Genomic DNA, 17964 nt, shown 5'->3' on the forward strand with positions numbered 1-17964 from the left:
CACAGCATATGGAAGGATAGGATACCCAGCTTAGATATGGCATACTAGTGAGCCATACTCAGTGTGCGATCATTAATGTGCAGTTCCTAGCTTTTCCATTTTATAGTCAAAATTTCAGTGTCTCAAACATGTGTCCCATCCCCGAGTTATAGAGATTTGGGAGTTAGCATATGTAAGTGGCAGGGGTGTTGGGCTGGGGACTTGTTCCCCTTTAAAAACAATGTTATCAGTGTTTTAGACAGGTCAAAAATGCTTATGTTTTAACCTGTTGTTTTGTGGCTGCATCTTTGACTGGCATTCACAAAAGAGCTGAATATTACTTACTGAGACAAGGAGAGGCTGCTGTGTGACAAATTAAGTTTCCTGAATTGCAAAGTTCTTTGCCACTCATTATGAATAAAATTTGTTCTCTAAACCTCAGTTAATTGCGAGTGGGTTTTTTTTACTGTACCTTCCGTGGTAAATTTTAATTGTGCGTTTTTAATACTGTCAAGAAATTTGATGGTATTTTAGTAGTGTAGTCAGAGTTGCGTTCAGCTGTATTAAATTTATAGTACAGTTATACTTTTAGTTATTTTAACATTATTTAGTGGAGATTTTTAACATTTATGCTAGTAAGTCCATGTCCGAATCTCTGGCTAAGGTTTTGTTTTTATTTTCTTTTTTCACTTTTTCATTTTAGTGCTGGTTAATTTCTTTTCTAAAGTTTTGAGTTATGTATGTTATATGTGCAGTACATAACACTTAATTTTTTTTTCTGTCATATAAATGGGATCAAGTTGCACTAGTTATATGTTATATTTTGTTATGGTTACATGGTTAGACTGCTGAAGAATGGTTAACAGCATATGCAGAGAGTGGTGATATATTTTTGATGGCATATAGGGTAACGACAAAAAAAAAACATTTTATATATATATATATATATATATATATATATATATATATATAAACACACACACACACACACACACACACACACACACACACACACACACACACGGGTCTACCTTGTATAACTGAAATTACACTTACCCAAATCACCGAAGCTACAAAACACCGCACTTCTGAATAGAGAAATGAACCACTTGGCCACCAGGGTGAACTTTGCCCTCTTCCCCAGTGTAGTGTGAGTTGGTACATTTAGTTGGGGGGTGTGGGGGGGGCAAAGCCCTCCACTTGGGCAGGTTTAGTTTGTATCCATGTTATTTTGCCTTAGTGGCCAAATGGCTTGATGTTATGTAGTCCTATCTCATCGTAATTCTTGCTGGATGGATTTGGAGCCGAACCTCGGCTCCAACTTGGCCGATACTAAAGCTCGAGAGCTTTTACTGGCTTGAGGCTATCCCCTTATCCCATGGTGCACCACAGCAATTCCCCAGATCTCGTTTGCCGGGAAAGCTTCGAGGTTGTCTTCTTTACTGGCTTGTTGGCCAAGTAGAATATTTTGATATTTTTGCCTATATTCCTTATTCCTTCTTAATAATAGTTTTACCTTTATTATCGTTGTCGCCTCATAGTAAGACACTGTCCGGTTTGATTCTCAGCTAGAGCATCTTCTGCATGGAGACTACGTGAATGGGCGTACCTTCGTTGAAGGCTGTGCGTCAGGGCTGGCAACTTGGCACGTAAAAATCAACTGCCAATCATTTGCGGACCGGAGTTCCACTGTCACGACCCCTAACCGGGAAAAAGCCGAAAGACACAACAACAACATTGCATGTGGGTTAGCATCCCCTGTCCCTTTCTTTAAGGATTGTATGTTTAAGTTAGAGAGCCGTAGTCGCCTGTTTAAATTAGAGGGCCTTCCTTACTGTGTGCTAGTTTCTTCTTTCTTTAACAAAAAAAAAAAAAATAATATATCTCTTTATAGCTGTACTATTATTGTTGTATTGGTTTCTTTTTTCCCTTTCACTAAAAAAAAAAACAAAATGTCAAAGGATAAAGATAGAGAACACAGAGAGCACCGCCCTTCTGGCTTTAAAAAGTCTGATAAGTGTTCTCAGAAAATGTCGTTGACCGACAGTCACACCAGTTGTGTGTATATTGTCTTGGGGAGCCTCATTGGTAAGAACCCTGTACCTTTTGTCATGCGTTCAGCACCAGGGTTCTTAATGAAGATAAAAGGAAACTAACTGATAGGGGTCTGATGAGAAGTGCCTTTCAAGAACAGCTGGAACAATGTCAGTCAGTGTCTAAAAATCAAAAAAGGAAATCTCCATCGGCTCCTGCTTCGGAACAGGCAAAAAAAAATCAGAAGTGATGGAGAAAAAGAGTTCTGGCTCTGATTCTGCTTCTTTGGTCTCAGTGCCATCTGTTTCATCGGCGTCGAGACATTCACCAATCTTGGAACCAGTTTCACCAACTTTAAGATTTCCTATTTTGGAAAGGAGGAGATCTCCATCTATCTCCACCCATTCCTCCAAGACACTATCTGATGAGGATATTGAGCCGGTGGTGAAGAAGTTGCTCTGTAACCTGGCACTGGCAAAACTTTTAGCTTCTCCGGAACCAAAGGTTTCGGGTCCGTCCCATCCTCAGTCTACTGTTCCTCCTCCGACTGCCTAGCTTTCGGAGTCTAACGTTTTGGGTCATACTGTGCTGGAACCCTCCGTTCTGAGAACTCTCCCTGCTTCCTTGGAATTGATAACTCTAACTTCATCAGCTCAGTCTGGAGCAGAGGGGTCTGGGAGCTGACGATCTCCGGTTGACTCGGGGAGGGATAGTCACCCCGGTTTTTCTTCCAATCCAACCCTCCCTCTCGATGGTTCAGCTCGCGTGAGCTCGGCTCCCACATCTGCTTCGGAGCCTGCTCCTGTGGTTCAGAATCGACCTTCAGCTTCCTCAGAGTGGAGGTCTTCTTCGGAGCAAGGTGGTAAGGCTTTCGTGGCAATAGAGAGAGCTTTGTCAAGTACTAAAGCCCTGCCGTTGGACCTGACATCCCCCTCCAGTAACCGATTGCAGCCTCTTCTCCCCCATCTGCCCCTAAGCGTAGGGAACCAGAGCCCCAAGGAGCCCCCATAGGAGTTGTCCCCTCTTCCAAAACCTCCCCAGATTACCCCACTGGAGAGGTCCCTAGGAAGAGAGTTTGCAAGAGGAAGCATATTGACTCACCCGAGTCTGTCACGTCTGACACTGATTTGGATGAGTCAGAAGGGTCCCCAAGATCCCCCTCTGAGGATGTCTCTTTTGCAGACATCCTAGAAATCTTAGACAGAGGTGTGATTGGAAGACCTCTACCCCTACTGAGGACGAATCAGTGTACCTCCTTGAGGCTTTTGGTTCCCGACCTTCCACCGCCTGGGTGATACCATCATATGACCAACAGTTAGGGGTCATATCTCGGAAAGCTTGGACCTCCCTGGACACAGTGGAGCCTGTCCCAAGGAGGCCTAATAAATTTATTACTGCTCCAGAAGACAAAACCTTTCTAACCAAGGGAGCACCTGTGGATGCTATGGTGGTAGCAGCAGCCACAAAGAAGGAGTTATCTGAGACATCCTAAAATATTCATCCTCCTAATAAAGAGTCTAGGATGATGGATAGGTATGGAAAGCGTACTTTTTTTTCGGCGGCTTTTACCTTACGATCGCTGAACTACCTGTCCCATTTTACTGGGCTACAAAGGGATTTCCTAAAAGAGTTGGGAGATGCCCTTCAGGGTTCAGTAGCTTCGGGATCCACTGACAAGGTATTTTTGCAGCTCTCTACCCTTACCTCTATTGCTAACTCCTCCATGAGGCTGACTTCTTACCCAGCTGATAGAGTGAGCAGGGTGGCCGAATCAGGAATATCTCTTAGAAGACATTCCTGGATGAGTGTATGCAATTTTATGGAGTCCTTCAAGTCTTTCTTTACCAACGTCCCCTTTGATGGTTCAACTCTTTTTGGACCTCAGGTAAAAAAGACCAGGTGCAAGCAGGAAGAGAAAACCTTATCTACTGTGGGGAGTCCATTTTTCCCTTCCTTCCTTCCAGACCCTATCCCAAGGGTCAAACAGGAGGGAAAATGTGGTTCCATAAATCCCAAAGAAGTTTCCCTCAAGCACATGGCCAACCCTCCCCTAGAGGCAGAGGGGGAGGTTATAATGGAAAGTGCCGCTCTCGCAGCAGAGGGGGTCCGCAACACCAGGGTGATTGAGATGCTTTCTCTGATCGGCCCTTTCATCGCCCCTGAAGGGTTGTCCGACTGTCCGTCTCTGGAGGCAGTCGGGGATTGTCTCGCACTGTACCCGAGCGCCTGGCTACAAATTTCTCAAGATCGATGGATACAAAATATAATTTCCAGAGGTTACCTCATTCTTTTTGTTTGCTATCCCCCTACAAATTGGTCTTTACCAGATGTACCACCCAATCAGATAGACCGTGCAACATTAGAAGTTATCTCGTTGCTTCAAAAAAGAGTCATCCAAGAAGTCCCCACAGAGCAAATAGGATCCAGAACTTACTCACGATTCTTTTAGCTCCAAAAAAGACTGGTGACTGAGATCAATTCTAGATCTCAGCAAGCTGAACAAGTCTGTAAAAAAAAAATCAAAGTTCTGAATGATCACACTGCAGTCAATCGGAAAAGACAATTGGATGTACTCCATAGATGTTCAGGACGCGTACTACCATATCAAAATGGACAGGTGCTCCAGAAGACACCTATGCTTTCGGCTGGGAGCCAGTCATTTTCATTTTCAAGCGCTGCCCTTTGGCCTCACTACAGCCCTCAGAGTTTTCACCAAATGAATGGTGGTGGTCACGGCTCACCTGAGACATCAAGGATTCCGGGTGTTTCCGTACTTAGATGACTGCCTCCTCACTGCTACCACCAAGCATCAACTAATCCGAGCCAGGGACGAGACTCGATCCTTGTGCGCCAGACTAGGGATTACAGTAAATCTAAAAACATCTGCCTTATCTCCATCGTAGCATATTGTCTTCTTAGGCTCAGCCCTAAACTCAACCACCATGACAGCATAACTGACACCAGGAAGGATAGAACTGTTGCACAACCAAGTCAGACTCTTGCTGAACAAAGACAAAGTACAGGCCAGGAGAGATCTTCAAGTTCTAGGTCCTATGGCGTCCACCATTCTTTTAGTTCCCCTAGCCCGTCTACACAGGAGAGTGTTTCAGTGGCTACTATTTACCCAGTGGTCAATGCAGGATTCACCCTTGTCCCACCAAATACTCATTACAAAATCCTGCAAGAAGGATCTAACATGGTGGTAACATACAGATCAGCTTTATCTAGGTCGTCCCTTTGTTCTCCCTCAACAAAATGAAGTCTTGACCACGGATGCTTCCCAGATAGGGTGGGGGTCATTATCTGGGAATGACGGTCGAAGGTATCTGGCAGGATCACGAGAACCACTTACACATAAATGTTCTGGAGATGAGAGCAGTGCTATACGCGCTGCAAGCACTTCACAGTTCTCTTCCCACCGGGACAATCGCAATTCAATCAGACATGTCAGTAGTGTGGTATATTAACAAGCAATGGGGAACCAAGTCTTACCCACTTTGTCAAGAGGCACAAAGAGTATCAAAATGGGCGATGGACTCTCAATGTTTTCTGGTAGCAACGCACATTCTGGGGAAGTCCAATGTGATAGCAGACAAACTGAGTCAAGCAATTCTGATGCCTCACGAGTGGTCCCTGAAAACAGAAGTTGCAGAAGAGATTTTCCGCAAATGGGGCCATCCTTGCTGCAATCTATTCACCACGTACATGAACGCCAAATGCAGCAACTGCATTGCCCTCATTCCCCATCCGGGGATGTCATCCAGGGATGCTCTGGTCCACAATTGGCCTCTGGGTCTTCTTTACGCTTTTCCACCCTTTCCCCTTCAAACCCCAAGTGATTCAGAAAGCAAAACTGTTAAACAGTACCCTGATCCTCATTGCTCCTTACTGGCCTCGCCAAGTCTGGTTCCCCTTCCTGTAGCCTTATCTCTTGGAGGAACCATGGATTCTGGAACCATCTCCAGACCTCCTGATTCATCAATCGGGACAGTTCCATCCTACCATCCAAACCCTGAAATTGACAGCATGGCTGCTCCAGTTCCAAGAATAGCCAGGTGTATATCCCTTTCTCCTACTGTAAAACACATCCTTGTTTCTTCCCACAAACCTTCCACCAGAAAATTATATTCCAGCAAATGAAAAAGGCTTTCCACTTGGGCGGCAAAACAAGGCATAGATCCCTACTCGGCTCCCATAGAGTCTATTCTGTCCTTCCTCGCATCTATTTTTCAAGAAGGAGCTGCAGCTGCTACCATTAAAGTTTAGTTGGCTGCCATCTCAAATTATCATTTTGTGAACATGGGAAATTCTATTATGTCCCACTCTTTATGTAAAACCTTTCTGAAAGGAGTCCTCCTTCTCAGACCTCTAATCAGGCAACCTCCAGAGTCCTGGGACTTAAACTTAGTTCTGACCTCATTGATTTCTCCACCATTCGAACCGTCTTCTTCTTCCAACTTGAAATTGTTGTCTTGGAAGACATTGCTCTTAGTAGCTATAACATCTGCTAGGAGGGTCTCAGAATTGCAAGCTCTGACCATTCAACCTCCATATATTATTTTTCATAAGGACAGAGTTTCCCTAAGAACTAATCCTTCTTTTCTCCCTAAGGTATGCTCAGAACATAATCTAAACACAACTACTGAATTACCAGTATTCTTCCCCAATTATAGTAATAAATCAGAATATAGACTGCATTTTATTTGCTTACAAAAGTGTTGGGAAACAATTACCTGCTAAGGTTAAGAAGTCATTCAAGTAGCGCAGTATCAAGCTTCATATGCCTTCAAATCTAAACTTCCAATTGATACAATTTGTGCAGCAGTTACATGGGCAAGACCTCATACTTTTGTCACTCATTATAAATTAGATTTGGCCTCCCGGGACAGGTCATCCTTTGGGACCACTGTGCTAAAGAGTCTCTTTGCTTGAGCCACCCGGGAAAAAGGTGCTGGGGATGCAGTCCCATCCAGCAAGAATTATGGCGAGATACGACTACATAACATCGAGAAGTTATGTACTTACCATAACGTTCCATGTTTGTAGTCCATCTCGCCTACATTCTTGCGTCCCACCCTCCTTCCCCCTTCCTGTATCCTGGAGGAACTGGTGGACTATCCATTATGCTGTCTGACCTTGTTATAGTTGTCTGTCCATATGCCATGGATATTAAAACAAAATCCTTTTTTGTTTATATGTACATAGTCATTGATAGAATAAACACTATTATGTATTTAGTTACTTTCTTGCAAACAAGATATGGGGAATTGCCGTGGTGCACCATGGAATAGGGAATAGCCTTGAGCTAGTAAAAGCTCTCGAGCTTTAGTATCGGCCAAGTCAGAGCTGAGGTTTGGCTCTGAACCCATCCAGCAAGAATGTAGGCGGGATGGACTACAAACATGGAACGTTATGGTAAGTACATAACTTCTCGTTTCCCTATTCAAAATTGCAGTGTTTTGTAGCTTTGGTGATTAGTGGTTTAGGTGAGGTCGTCTCAGTGATTAGAGATTCGGTAAGTGTAACTTTGGTTATACAAGGTAGTCACACACACATATGTATGGCAACACCACAATGCTAACAGTAAAAAAGTCAACCACAAAATGTTGACAGTTGCGTGAGATTGACAATCCCTGGTGAGGGAATATTCCCATTCCTCAGAGACTGTGCAATCTTGTAGTTAGTATAAATAATTAGCAGGGGGTGTGGGAGTGCAGGGGGGCTTACCCCTCTGTAAAAAAATTATGTTATTTTGTTTTTTGTTTGTTGGATGCATCAAGGATTTTACTCACACATGCAAAGTTTAGTGTGGGTGTTTCAGATGTCAATCTTTTTGCGATTGACTTTCTTGTTGTAAACAATGTGATGTATCAGTCTAACTTTCTTGTTGTAAACAATGTGATGTATCAGTCTATCTATACGTACATACACACAAGCATATACTACCTGATAAATATAACCATGCCCCCCCTTTAGTTTCAGTGTCCAGTACTAGTATAAATATATATAAATGCATATATACAACTCACATATGTCTGTACACATAAGAATGGAGTAGGATAAATCAGCAAACAACTTAAGCAGTGAAAATCTTTCATGGGTACAGATTTCAGACTCATTAAGTGAATGAACTCTTTTGAGTACAGAAACTTTTTTCCCCTTATCTTCTCAGTGAAGCTGTGTCTCTCCTTGCACTGTGGAAAATTACTTCAAAATGGCAATATGGTCAGTGAGGTATGATCCTTAATGCAAGGCACATCAGTGTAGAATTTTCTCATGAATATGTAAAGTGCACAATGTCAATATTTACAGCTTCAGGAAGGAGGAGGAGGAATACATTGCATTTTGAAACAGTAAACTGCCACTAAACAAGCTGGTGGCAGGACAGAATTGTTGAAGGAAGTCAGACTACCTTGTGTATTCAGGTATTATGGTGGGAGTAGAAGCACAAATACTACTGCCAAGAATAAAAGTTATCTACTTTTAAAAAAAACATTCATGAGATAATACAGCACATATGATTTTATAAATTTCCATATCTGTAAGAACAGAAAACTGCAATACCTGAGGGGGAAGATCTGTCTTTTTAGTTTCTGATTCTTTTGGTACCTGTGGTATAAACAAAGAACGATGTGGTGTTGCTGCACTTGAAACGTCACTGTGTTGTTTCTGCTCAGCAGAAATATCCCATCTTGACTTTCTTTCAGACACAGAAGACTTTGTTGAACCTAACAACCATCAAAAGATGTATGTAGATGTTAAAATCTGCATCTAACTGCCCCTGTGTGTGCTTAAAACAAGTTTAAGCTCTAAAGCATCTTAAGCATCTTCTTCTAAATTTTTAATAGTGGTTAGATAAACTAAACATTTCTGCCTGGCTACAAAGGGCAGTCTTACAAGGAGTGAAAGCTTAGGCCAAAATAAAAGTGGTTAGTTACACAAAAATATATCAGTTTTGTAGTTAGGCTTACAACAAAAGAAAACACTGGCTTCATGATTCTACACTGATATGTTACATGATATACAACAAAGCAAGTGGCTAGAAGGCCTCACGGGTCTGCCAGAGCCCAAAAACCAAACTGAATATGTGCATGTGAAACAGCAATCTGCATCAGGCAGTGGGGCTGCTCTTTTCTACCTGGGGATAAAAGTTTTATGTAATTCTAGAAAATAACAGGTGTTTTGTGATTGTTTTGTAAGTTAAAATAGTTATAAACTAGACAAAAAAATGACTACACCAATATACAATTCAAATATCAAAGAAATTCACAAAAAGTCTGGACCACTATCAAAGAAATCTTCCATCCTGGACAAGCTACAACCCTCTCCCTTAACATACCAATCAGCTCAGGGTCCATTGCAGAACAGTTCAATAAATATTTAACAGAAAGTATCCTATTTCTAACCAAAAATAATCAACAACACGTAGCATCGTCACATAAGCCAACCAACAACAGTGATACTTTCTCATTCCAGCCCATCTCCACTAAAACCACTGAAAACTATTACGGAAACTCAAACCTACCTCAATAGGAGTCGATAATTTACAATATGAATTTCTAAAAATAGCAGCAGAAGCCATTTCCTACATTGTATCAATACTGATTAACAAATCTATTGCCAAACAATATGTCCCATTAATCTGGAAAATCTCACACATAATTCCCCTACATAAGGGGGGGGGGGGAATCAACTGAACTTACAAACTACAGACCCATCGCCATTGCATCCCCACCATCTAAACTCTTAGAAAGTTGTATTCATTCTCAACTAGTGCACTCACAAACAATAACCTGCTGGCCAAATCCCTGCATGGTTTCAGACCCTATCATAGTACCACTACTGCACTCCTTAGCTTTATCAACACCAAAAATCATATCAGAAATAAAGGGGAAATAGTATCATTAGTCTTTCTTCACATGTAACTGCAGTGGTGGTGCTGCGGTAGCGTTGTCGTCTCACAGAAAGACGTTGTCCTGTTCGATTCTCCGCTAGAGCATCTTCTGTGTGGACACATGTATGAATGGGTATACCTTCATTGAAGGCTGTGCATCAGGGCCGGCAACTCGGCACGTAAAAATCGACTGCCAATCATTAGCAGACCGAAGTTCTGCTGTGGCGACCCCTAACCGGGAAAAGCCGAAAGACACAACAAGTCTTTCTTCACATGTCTAAAGCTTTTGATACAATTTCTCACTACAAACTCCTCACTATTGTCACAAACCTAAAATCCAGTCCTTCCACTCTCTCCTGGTTCCAAAGTTACCTTACAGGCTACCAGTCACACTAACAGTCCCACAGAGTTTCATTCTTCGTCTACTTCTTTTCAGTATTTTTACTAACGACCTTAACGCTGCCACCCCACTAGCATCCATAATCCAATATACAGACAACTCTACACTTATATGCGCTGCTCCTATCATACAACAACTCCAAGATACAACTCAAAAGTCTTTCACTGAAAATGAATCATGGCTGTCTAACTCAGAGCTCATACTTAACTACAACAAAACCAAACTGATGATTTTCCAACCCACCCGACCCTGAGATCCCCTCTCACCTTCTGTATCACTTATCAATGATACAAAAATTACCCCTGACCCTAATTAAAAACTACCAGGAGTTATAACTGATAATAAATTGAGATTTGATTTACATATATCACAAACAATTAAGAAAATACATAAAAAAATAGGAGCCCTGTATAGAAACAAAACATTTCTAACAGATAATGCTAGAGTAGCTATTGCCAGAACCCGCCTACTGTCAACTCTCTTCTACGCCTCACCCATTCCTACCAACCTTAAAAAGACAGACTTAAATTAAAAACAAGCTACAACAAAACAGCAAAATTTGCCACACACTATACACATAAGAGACACCACTGCTTCACTTTAAAAAAAACTTTCCTGGACAGAACTACCACAACTCCTAACCTACAACCAGTTAACTAAGGCCCACAAACTACTTTATCAGCCAGAGAAAAGTATTGCTCGCCTAAACATGATTTATTTTATTTATTTGCAGTTTGTTAACCGGGAAAGTCCATTGGGCCAAAATGAGCCCATTTTCAATGGAGGACTGGGGGGAAAAGCTCCATATACAATTATTACAAAAGCTAATATCAACAAAGTTAAGTACAATACAATTTTCAAAGCTACTAAAAACACAGTAATACAGAAGACAGAATAATAACAACCGTATTCTAACAAGCAAATTATTATTACAGGTCACCAACTCTACAAACACTGCAGAGGACTATCTATATTCCTGCCATACAGCAAAAACCTGGAATTCACTTCTTCAAGCTATTTGAATCACTCTCAATTCAACCCAATTCAAAAAACTACTCAAAAATTATTTATCAGACTTGTGGCTCTGCTCATGTAATAGCCCAAGCTAACTATGAACAAATATAATTATTTTCTCTCTTTCTCATAAAACTCTCTCACTAATATGCTATTACGTCACCCACACTTTTCTTCCTTCCAAATCGATCCATTATCCTACTTCACCTACATAAAAACACCTTTTTCACTAGCTAATTCTTCCCCATCACAAATCTCTTCTTTTCCGCCTATTTTCTCACTCCGAGCCACTCTCCTCTTACCTTCACCTTTCTTTCCTCTTCTTTAATATAACTGAACGGAATGTGATACAGAATAATTTGCTTATTTTAGTTCCTATTATTTTATTACTAACTGTAAATACAGTTACATAATTTAATTTGTCTAAGTTTTTACTGCCAACTGTATGCTATGTGTGACAATAAGTACCACTGAACAAGTTTCTCATCATATACTGCAAATCTATATTGTACCAGAGAACCTTAGCCAATTCTAGCTGATTATGATCTACTGTATAAATACCTTAAACCACAACATCTCTGACGCCTTTCAACATTATATAAAAAGTATCATCACGTCAATGTTTTTTTTATGTATTGTTAACTAAGTGGAGCTTTTCTGCCTGGGCCTCTGCTGAAAATGGGTTCTGAGCGGTTAGCCTCTCAGTAAACAAATGTAAAATAAATAAAAATAAATATTTTATCATTTTTTAATTTTATTTTGGTTTGATTGTGAAGGTGTTTGAAGTTTTGGAGATTTTCCAGCACTTTGTTACCTTAAAATGTCTTCCATGCCATCTCTCTATCATGTATTAATTTTATAGTTGCTGCAGAAAGTCATGGGAAAGTGTTTTATTTGACCCTCTTTCTGCACATGGGTATCAGTTTGTTTAGAACGTTGAGAAATGTAGTATTAAATAGGCAGACTGCATAATGTAGGGGAATGGTTTTGGAGTACTCCAGTTCACAGAAGTAAGAATGGTTAAAGTTTCTTTATTAAAGCTTGCTAGATTCGATACTTCTTTAAAATGGTAAGAGAGTTGTCTCTCTACAGGCAAAAACTGGTAGGTGATCAGTAAATGTATCTGGTATGGTGCCTGAAGATGGAATTTTATCAGGTTTGTTAGAAACCATTCTACTGTTGTCCCAAAAATGGTTCGTTTACTGCAATTTTGATAAAACAGCTCACGAGTGAAACTGTATATAATCTATGTTTCGAAATGCAGTATTATCACAGAATTTTCTGCAATTGCAGCCACAGACACTGTCTATCATTTTCCATAAGGCGATACAGCTCTTCCTCATTCACCACCTTCAGTGTTAGGTCACATAATTGTAGTAGCTTTACTTAAGAGTTTCTTTCTGCATTCTTATTTTGTTTAACTGCATTGGGTAGCCGATCAATACATGCAGACACTGACTGACTACCACCTAATATGGATCAGTGGCCCATTTCGCTCCTCTCCACTCGCACTGCTTGCCATCCCCAGGGTTGCTAGCTTTATGCTTGTACCTTTTCACCATATGTATGGAAATCTACCAGTCAACATCTCCTTTTTTGAAAAAAAAAAAATACCAGTCCCACAATCTGAACTTGATATAGCTAACTTAAAACTAGCATAACTCTGACAAATGAGTACAACATAAATAATGAAAACCCATCACTCCAATCTACAAATAAAACATTAACAACTACAACCAAATCATAAATATCTTTCTTCACACCGCTAAACATATAATAAGACCAAACAGCAGCAGCTCAATAGAAAGATTACATATGTTTTTGACAATAACACCAGAGCACAAAAACTTTTAGCACAACTCAAGCAACAGAAATGGTTACCACCAAGCTTAGGGAGTCAAAAACAAGGCAGATAACAAGCAATCCTGTAAAGGTACTAGAAATATTTCTGAAATTTTATAAAAGTCTGTATAAAGCAAATAAATATGGAAATCAAGAAAAAGTACAAATGGAAATCCTTATGGAAAAATTACACATGCTAAGGTTAGAGGCAGATGGAGCTCAATTATTAACAGTCAGGACAGGAGGAGATGACATAAAAATGGTGACTTATAACCAATCCACAGGAAAATCCCCAGGAATAGAAGGTATTCCTGTGGACATTTGGAAGCTATGAGGGGAAAAATAAGGGACTCAAAAATTCAAGGCCATAATTGCTATGGTAGTCAAGAAAAGCTGGCTCTATTTGCAAATGATATTTTATACCTGACAAAACCAGAGAGATATTACAGTACTGTGGAACACTTTTGGGACAGTTTCAAAACATTTCAGAATAAAAAATTAATGAAGCTAAAACAAAGACAATAGAGGTAAATTACATAACCATATATGAACTGGTTCAGCAATATCCATATTTAAGGGGACATGATAAAATGAAGTAACTTAGGAGTATAGATTACAATGGATCCTGGTGAGGCAGATAAGGATATGTGGGAGGAGACTAAACAAAACATTATACAAAAACTGAGAAATCTGAAGCTCTGTTATATGGATAGCAAGATACATGCAGTTAAAATGATTTTAGTCCCTTTAGTTTTATACACAGGTCAGGTATATTTTTTATCAACAAGAGGAAAGTTGTAGATGGCAATTAATAAAGAGCCGAAGTGTTTTATGTAGGAGGGGAAGATGACAAGAGTGAAGTGGGATAAGCTGATTCTTCCAACAGAACAAGGTGGTTTGGGATTACCCAATTTGAAGGGGCAATTCAGAGCTACACAGTTAAGGCTCCTATATATAGCAAAAGCATAAACCTATAATTCAAAATGGAAAAGGATGATGATGAAATGGGAGAAGCTCAAGAAACAAGGACAGACTGGGATTTTGGATGCAGATTCTTAAGAATAATACCCACTATACATACTATTATATTAATGAAGCAGTAGAAAGTATTCTAAGAACTAAGACAACAGGGGAATGGAGAAAGGAAATTCTACCAGTAGGGATGAATGCAATTAGGGATATAGGAAGAGGGGGCTGGGATTTACTGGAGAAAAGTGGCAAAAGAAACAATGTATTAGGAGCAAATAATTAGATACAGAAAGGTAACAGAACTGAAAGAGGCCAAGAATTTACTTGGACTGCAGGCTAGAGCTTGCATTCCCTATCAGGACTGATATCAGAGTATAGACAGATAGGAAGAAATAAGGAGATCTTAAGCAAAAGACCAGCACTGGTAGAGTTTTTAGTAGAATCTAGAACAGAAGCTGCTGTTAAAAAAGGAATAGTTAGTAGAGCATACAAAACACTACATGATAATTGTGAGAATCAATCAGAAAAGGTTAGAAAGGAATGGGAAAAGCGAACGGATAAGCAATTCACAACAAAACAATGGGGATATATGCACTTCTCCAAAATATGCAACAGAGTCTAGAAGACTTAGGATCTTTGCTTAGAAGTGTTTACATTGGTATTTTTATACCATAAGTAGACTCTGAAGAAATTTTCCACAGGCAGGCAGCAAATGTTGGAAGTGTGATGGGGAAGAAAGAGGTAATTGGGAACATATTTTCTGGGAGTAAAATGAGTTGGCAGACTTTAAAGATTCCCTGCAGACTACTCTGTCAGAGATATTGGGTGGGCAAATTGGTGCAACTAAGGAAAAAAGAAGTTATGTCTTACCATAACGTTCCATCTGTGTTGCAGATCTTTATTCATTCATTACTGATAGGACTTCGGTTCCATCCTCAGAACCGACATGGCCGATTCCAAGATCGCGCCAGCCAAAAACTCTCAGCTAAGACCTACCCCCCATAATACCCTTCTCTCAGTCTCTTCAGATTGAGTTTGCTCACCCCTATACTATAGAGATAGTAAGAGAAAACAGTAGGAGGCTCTTGTCTGAGCAAATACCCTAACCAGGAATGCCTAAATTTCACCAGGTGTCAAGGCAGGGGGAAGGAGGGCAGGAAGCAATAAATGAATACAGATCTACAACACAGATGGAACGTTATGGTAAGACATAACTTCTTTATCTGATGTTGTAAATCTTTATTCATTCCTTACTGACAGGACAGACTCCCCAGCTACTTGAGTCCTGTGTGGCCCTAATGAAGGATATTCCTGAGCACCATAGAACCAAAAGATGCTCGTCCCCTGGAGGCCAAATCCAATTGGTAATGAGTGATAAAGGTATGAGGTCTTGCCCAAGTGGCTGCTGCGCAGATATCATCCATAGAGGCTCTGGAATGAAAAGCCACAGAAGTAGCCATCGATCTAGTAGAATGAGCTTTTATTCTGGAAGGTAAGGATAGCTTATTCTGATGGTAGATAAAGGTAATGACATTTCTAAGCCAGGAGGATGGAGTCATTTTGGAGACAGGTTTACCCAATCTGGGTCCTGCAAAGGCCACAAACGATCTGTTTTCATGAAAGATTTAGTCCTGTCCAAATAACAATGAAGCTGCCTATGAACATCAAGGGTATGCAACAGATACTCCCTACTGTTTGAATGCTGAGGGAAGAAAACCAGCAGGTCAATAGATTGGTTAATGGAAAATCCAGAAATGACCTTGGGCAAGAAAGAAGGGTCAGTATGAAGGGATACTCTAGCCCTGTGGAAGTTCAAGTAAGGTCTCTTTGACACTCATGGCCTGCAACTCAGATGCTCTTCTCGCTGAGGTTAAGTGCTACTAGAAGTAGAGTCTTCCATAATAGAAAATTTTATATCACAAGAATCAAAAGGCACGAAAGGAGGGCCTGTTAATGACTGAAGTACCAAGGTCAAATCCCAAGGTTCTATGGGGGACTTGACAGGAGGTTCAACGTGTAATACTCCTTTCAAAAAGGTTTTGCACAGGCAGTGTGACATAACAGAAGACTTATCAAGTCCATTATGAAAATTTGAGATGGCCGCTAAATGTACAGTAATTGTCAATGTCCTGCATGTAGAAGAGTTGTCGGGTATTGTAGGATCTTTTGAATAGGCAGAGATAAAGAGAGTCTATGTTCTGATCTTTGCCCCCAAGTAGAGAACCCAGTCCATTTACTAGAATAAATTTTCCTGGTGGAAGGTGTGTGAAGCCACACGAACGGGAGATGAGATATCAGGCAGTCTGGCAATCAATGGAAGTGGAGGAACCAAGCTGTGAGCTTGAGGCTGTGGAAATTGGGGTGAATCAGTCCCTGAGGATGAGATAGCAGACCTTGGGAATGATCCAGAATCCACAGGCTGTGAATCAGATGAGGCCATAGGAAAGAGAACCAGACTTAATGGGGCCAATAAGGAGCAATGAGGATCACTTTGCTTTTCAACCTTTGAGCTTTCTGAAGGAATTTCAGGATGAGGGGAAATGGGGGAAAGGCATACAGTAGACCCAGGGGCCAATCGTGCGTTAGAGCATCCCTCTGTGGTTCCCCCTGAGGGGGGATCAGGGCAAAGTAGCTTCTGCATTTGTTGTTTAAGGGGGAAGCAAGGCTTGCCCCAGAGGTGGAATATTCGATCCGCTATTACAGGATTAAGGGTCCACTCATGAGGCATCAGGATGTTCCTGCTCAGACTGTCCGCAATAAGGTTGGAACTCCCGGGAATGTGCGTTGCTATAAGAAAGCGGTTGGAAGCTATCGCCCAGTGCCAAATCCTGATGGTTTCCTGACACAGGGGGTAAGACCTGGTTCCATCTTGCTTGTTGATATACCAGACAACTCACATGTTGTCCGAATGAATTGCAATGGTCCCAGAAGGGAGGGATGTATGGAAAGCTTGCAACGCTAAGAGAACTGCCCTCAGTTCCAGGACATTTATGTGCAAATTGGCCTCCATGGGGGACCAGGTGCCTTGCACCGTCTTTCCCTGGAAACCCCCCCCCAACAGGGAAGCGTCCTTGGTCACCATGGCCGTGGGCTGGGGGAGACAAAACGGCTGACACCAAATATTCTATTCTGGCTTCATCCACCATAGCTTTTCTTCCTTGCAGAGGTTTGTAAGATGTATCATGTGGTCGAGTGGGCGAGTTAAGATCAACCATTGTGAAGAAAGGAGCCACTGCAGTATTCTCATGTGCAACTTTGCCAGTGGTACTAGAGTAATGGCAGCTGTCATGGAGCCTAAGAGTTGCAGTACAAGGCGTGCTGGTACAAAAGTCTGTGGAAAAAGGGCTTGGATTTGGTGTCTTATTTTCGAAAGCCTGTGAGGAGGGAGGGAAGTTTGACAGGATGTTGTGTCGAAAACTGCCCCAATGAATTCCGGTGTTTTTGTTGGGGACATTAGAGATTTGTCCTTGTTGATTGTAATCCCCAAGCGGAGAACGAGGCCTTGAGTGTAAAAGAGGCTGCAGATTAAGAAGATTCCTGGTCGAGGCGGTAAGGAGCCAATCGTCTAGATACGGAAACACCTGGAATCCTTGTAGTCGAAGATGAGCTACTACAACTGCCATACATTTGGTGAACACTTGGGGCGGGCTGTCGATAGACCAAAATGGCAGTGCCCTGAACTGGTAGTGATTGGCTCCCATCCAGAAGTGGAGAAAACTCCGGAAGCGGTGATCCATCTTTATGTGGTAATACACATCCTGGAGGTCTATAGAGCACATCCAGTTGTCCCTCCCTAGAAAGGGGAGAATGGACTGTATCGTGACCATCCAGA

General features: G+C 41.3%; 1 protein-coding gene across 1 annotated transcript in view; it reads right to left on the reverse strand.

Annotated features, from left to right (window-relative positions):
- Positions 1 to 17964, reverse strand: part of GPATCH1 (G-patch domain containing 1) — a 780183-nt gene that overhangs the window by 244862 nt on the left and 517357 nt on the right. The window contains exon 15 of the mRNA XM_044081593.1: positions 8578 to 8741. Coding sequence (XP_043937528.1) covers positions 8578 to 8741 — 164 coding nt within the window. The remainder of the gene's footprint in view (positions 1 to 8577; positions 8742 to 17964) is intronic.

Source organism: Protopterus annectens, chromosome 8.part1, assembly GCF_019279795.1.
Source record: "Protopterus annectens isolate FY-2018-M chromosome 8.part1, PAN1.0, whole genome shotgun sequence".
Classification (NCBI taxonomy): domain Eukaryota; kingdom Metazoa; phylum Chordata; order Ceratodontiformes; family Protopteridae; genus Protopterus; species Protopterus annectens.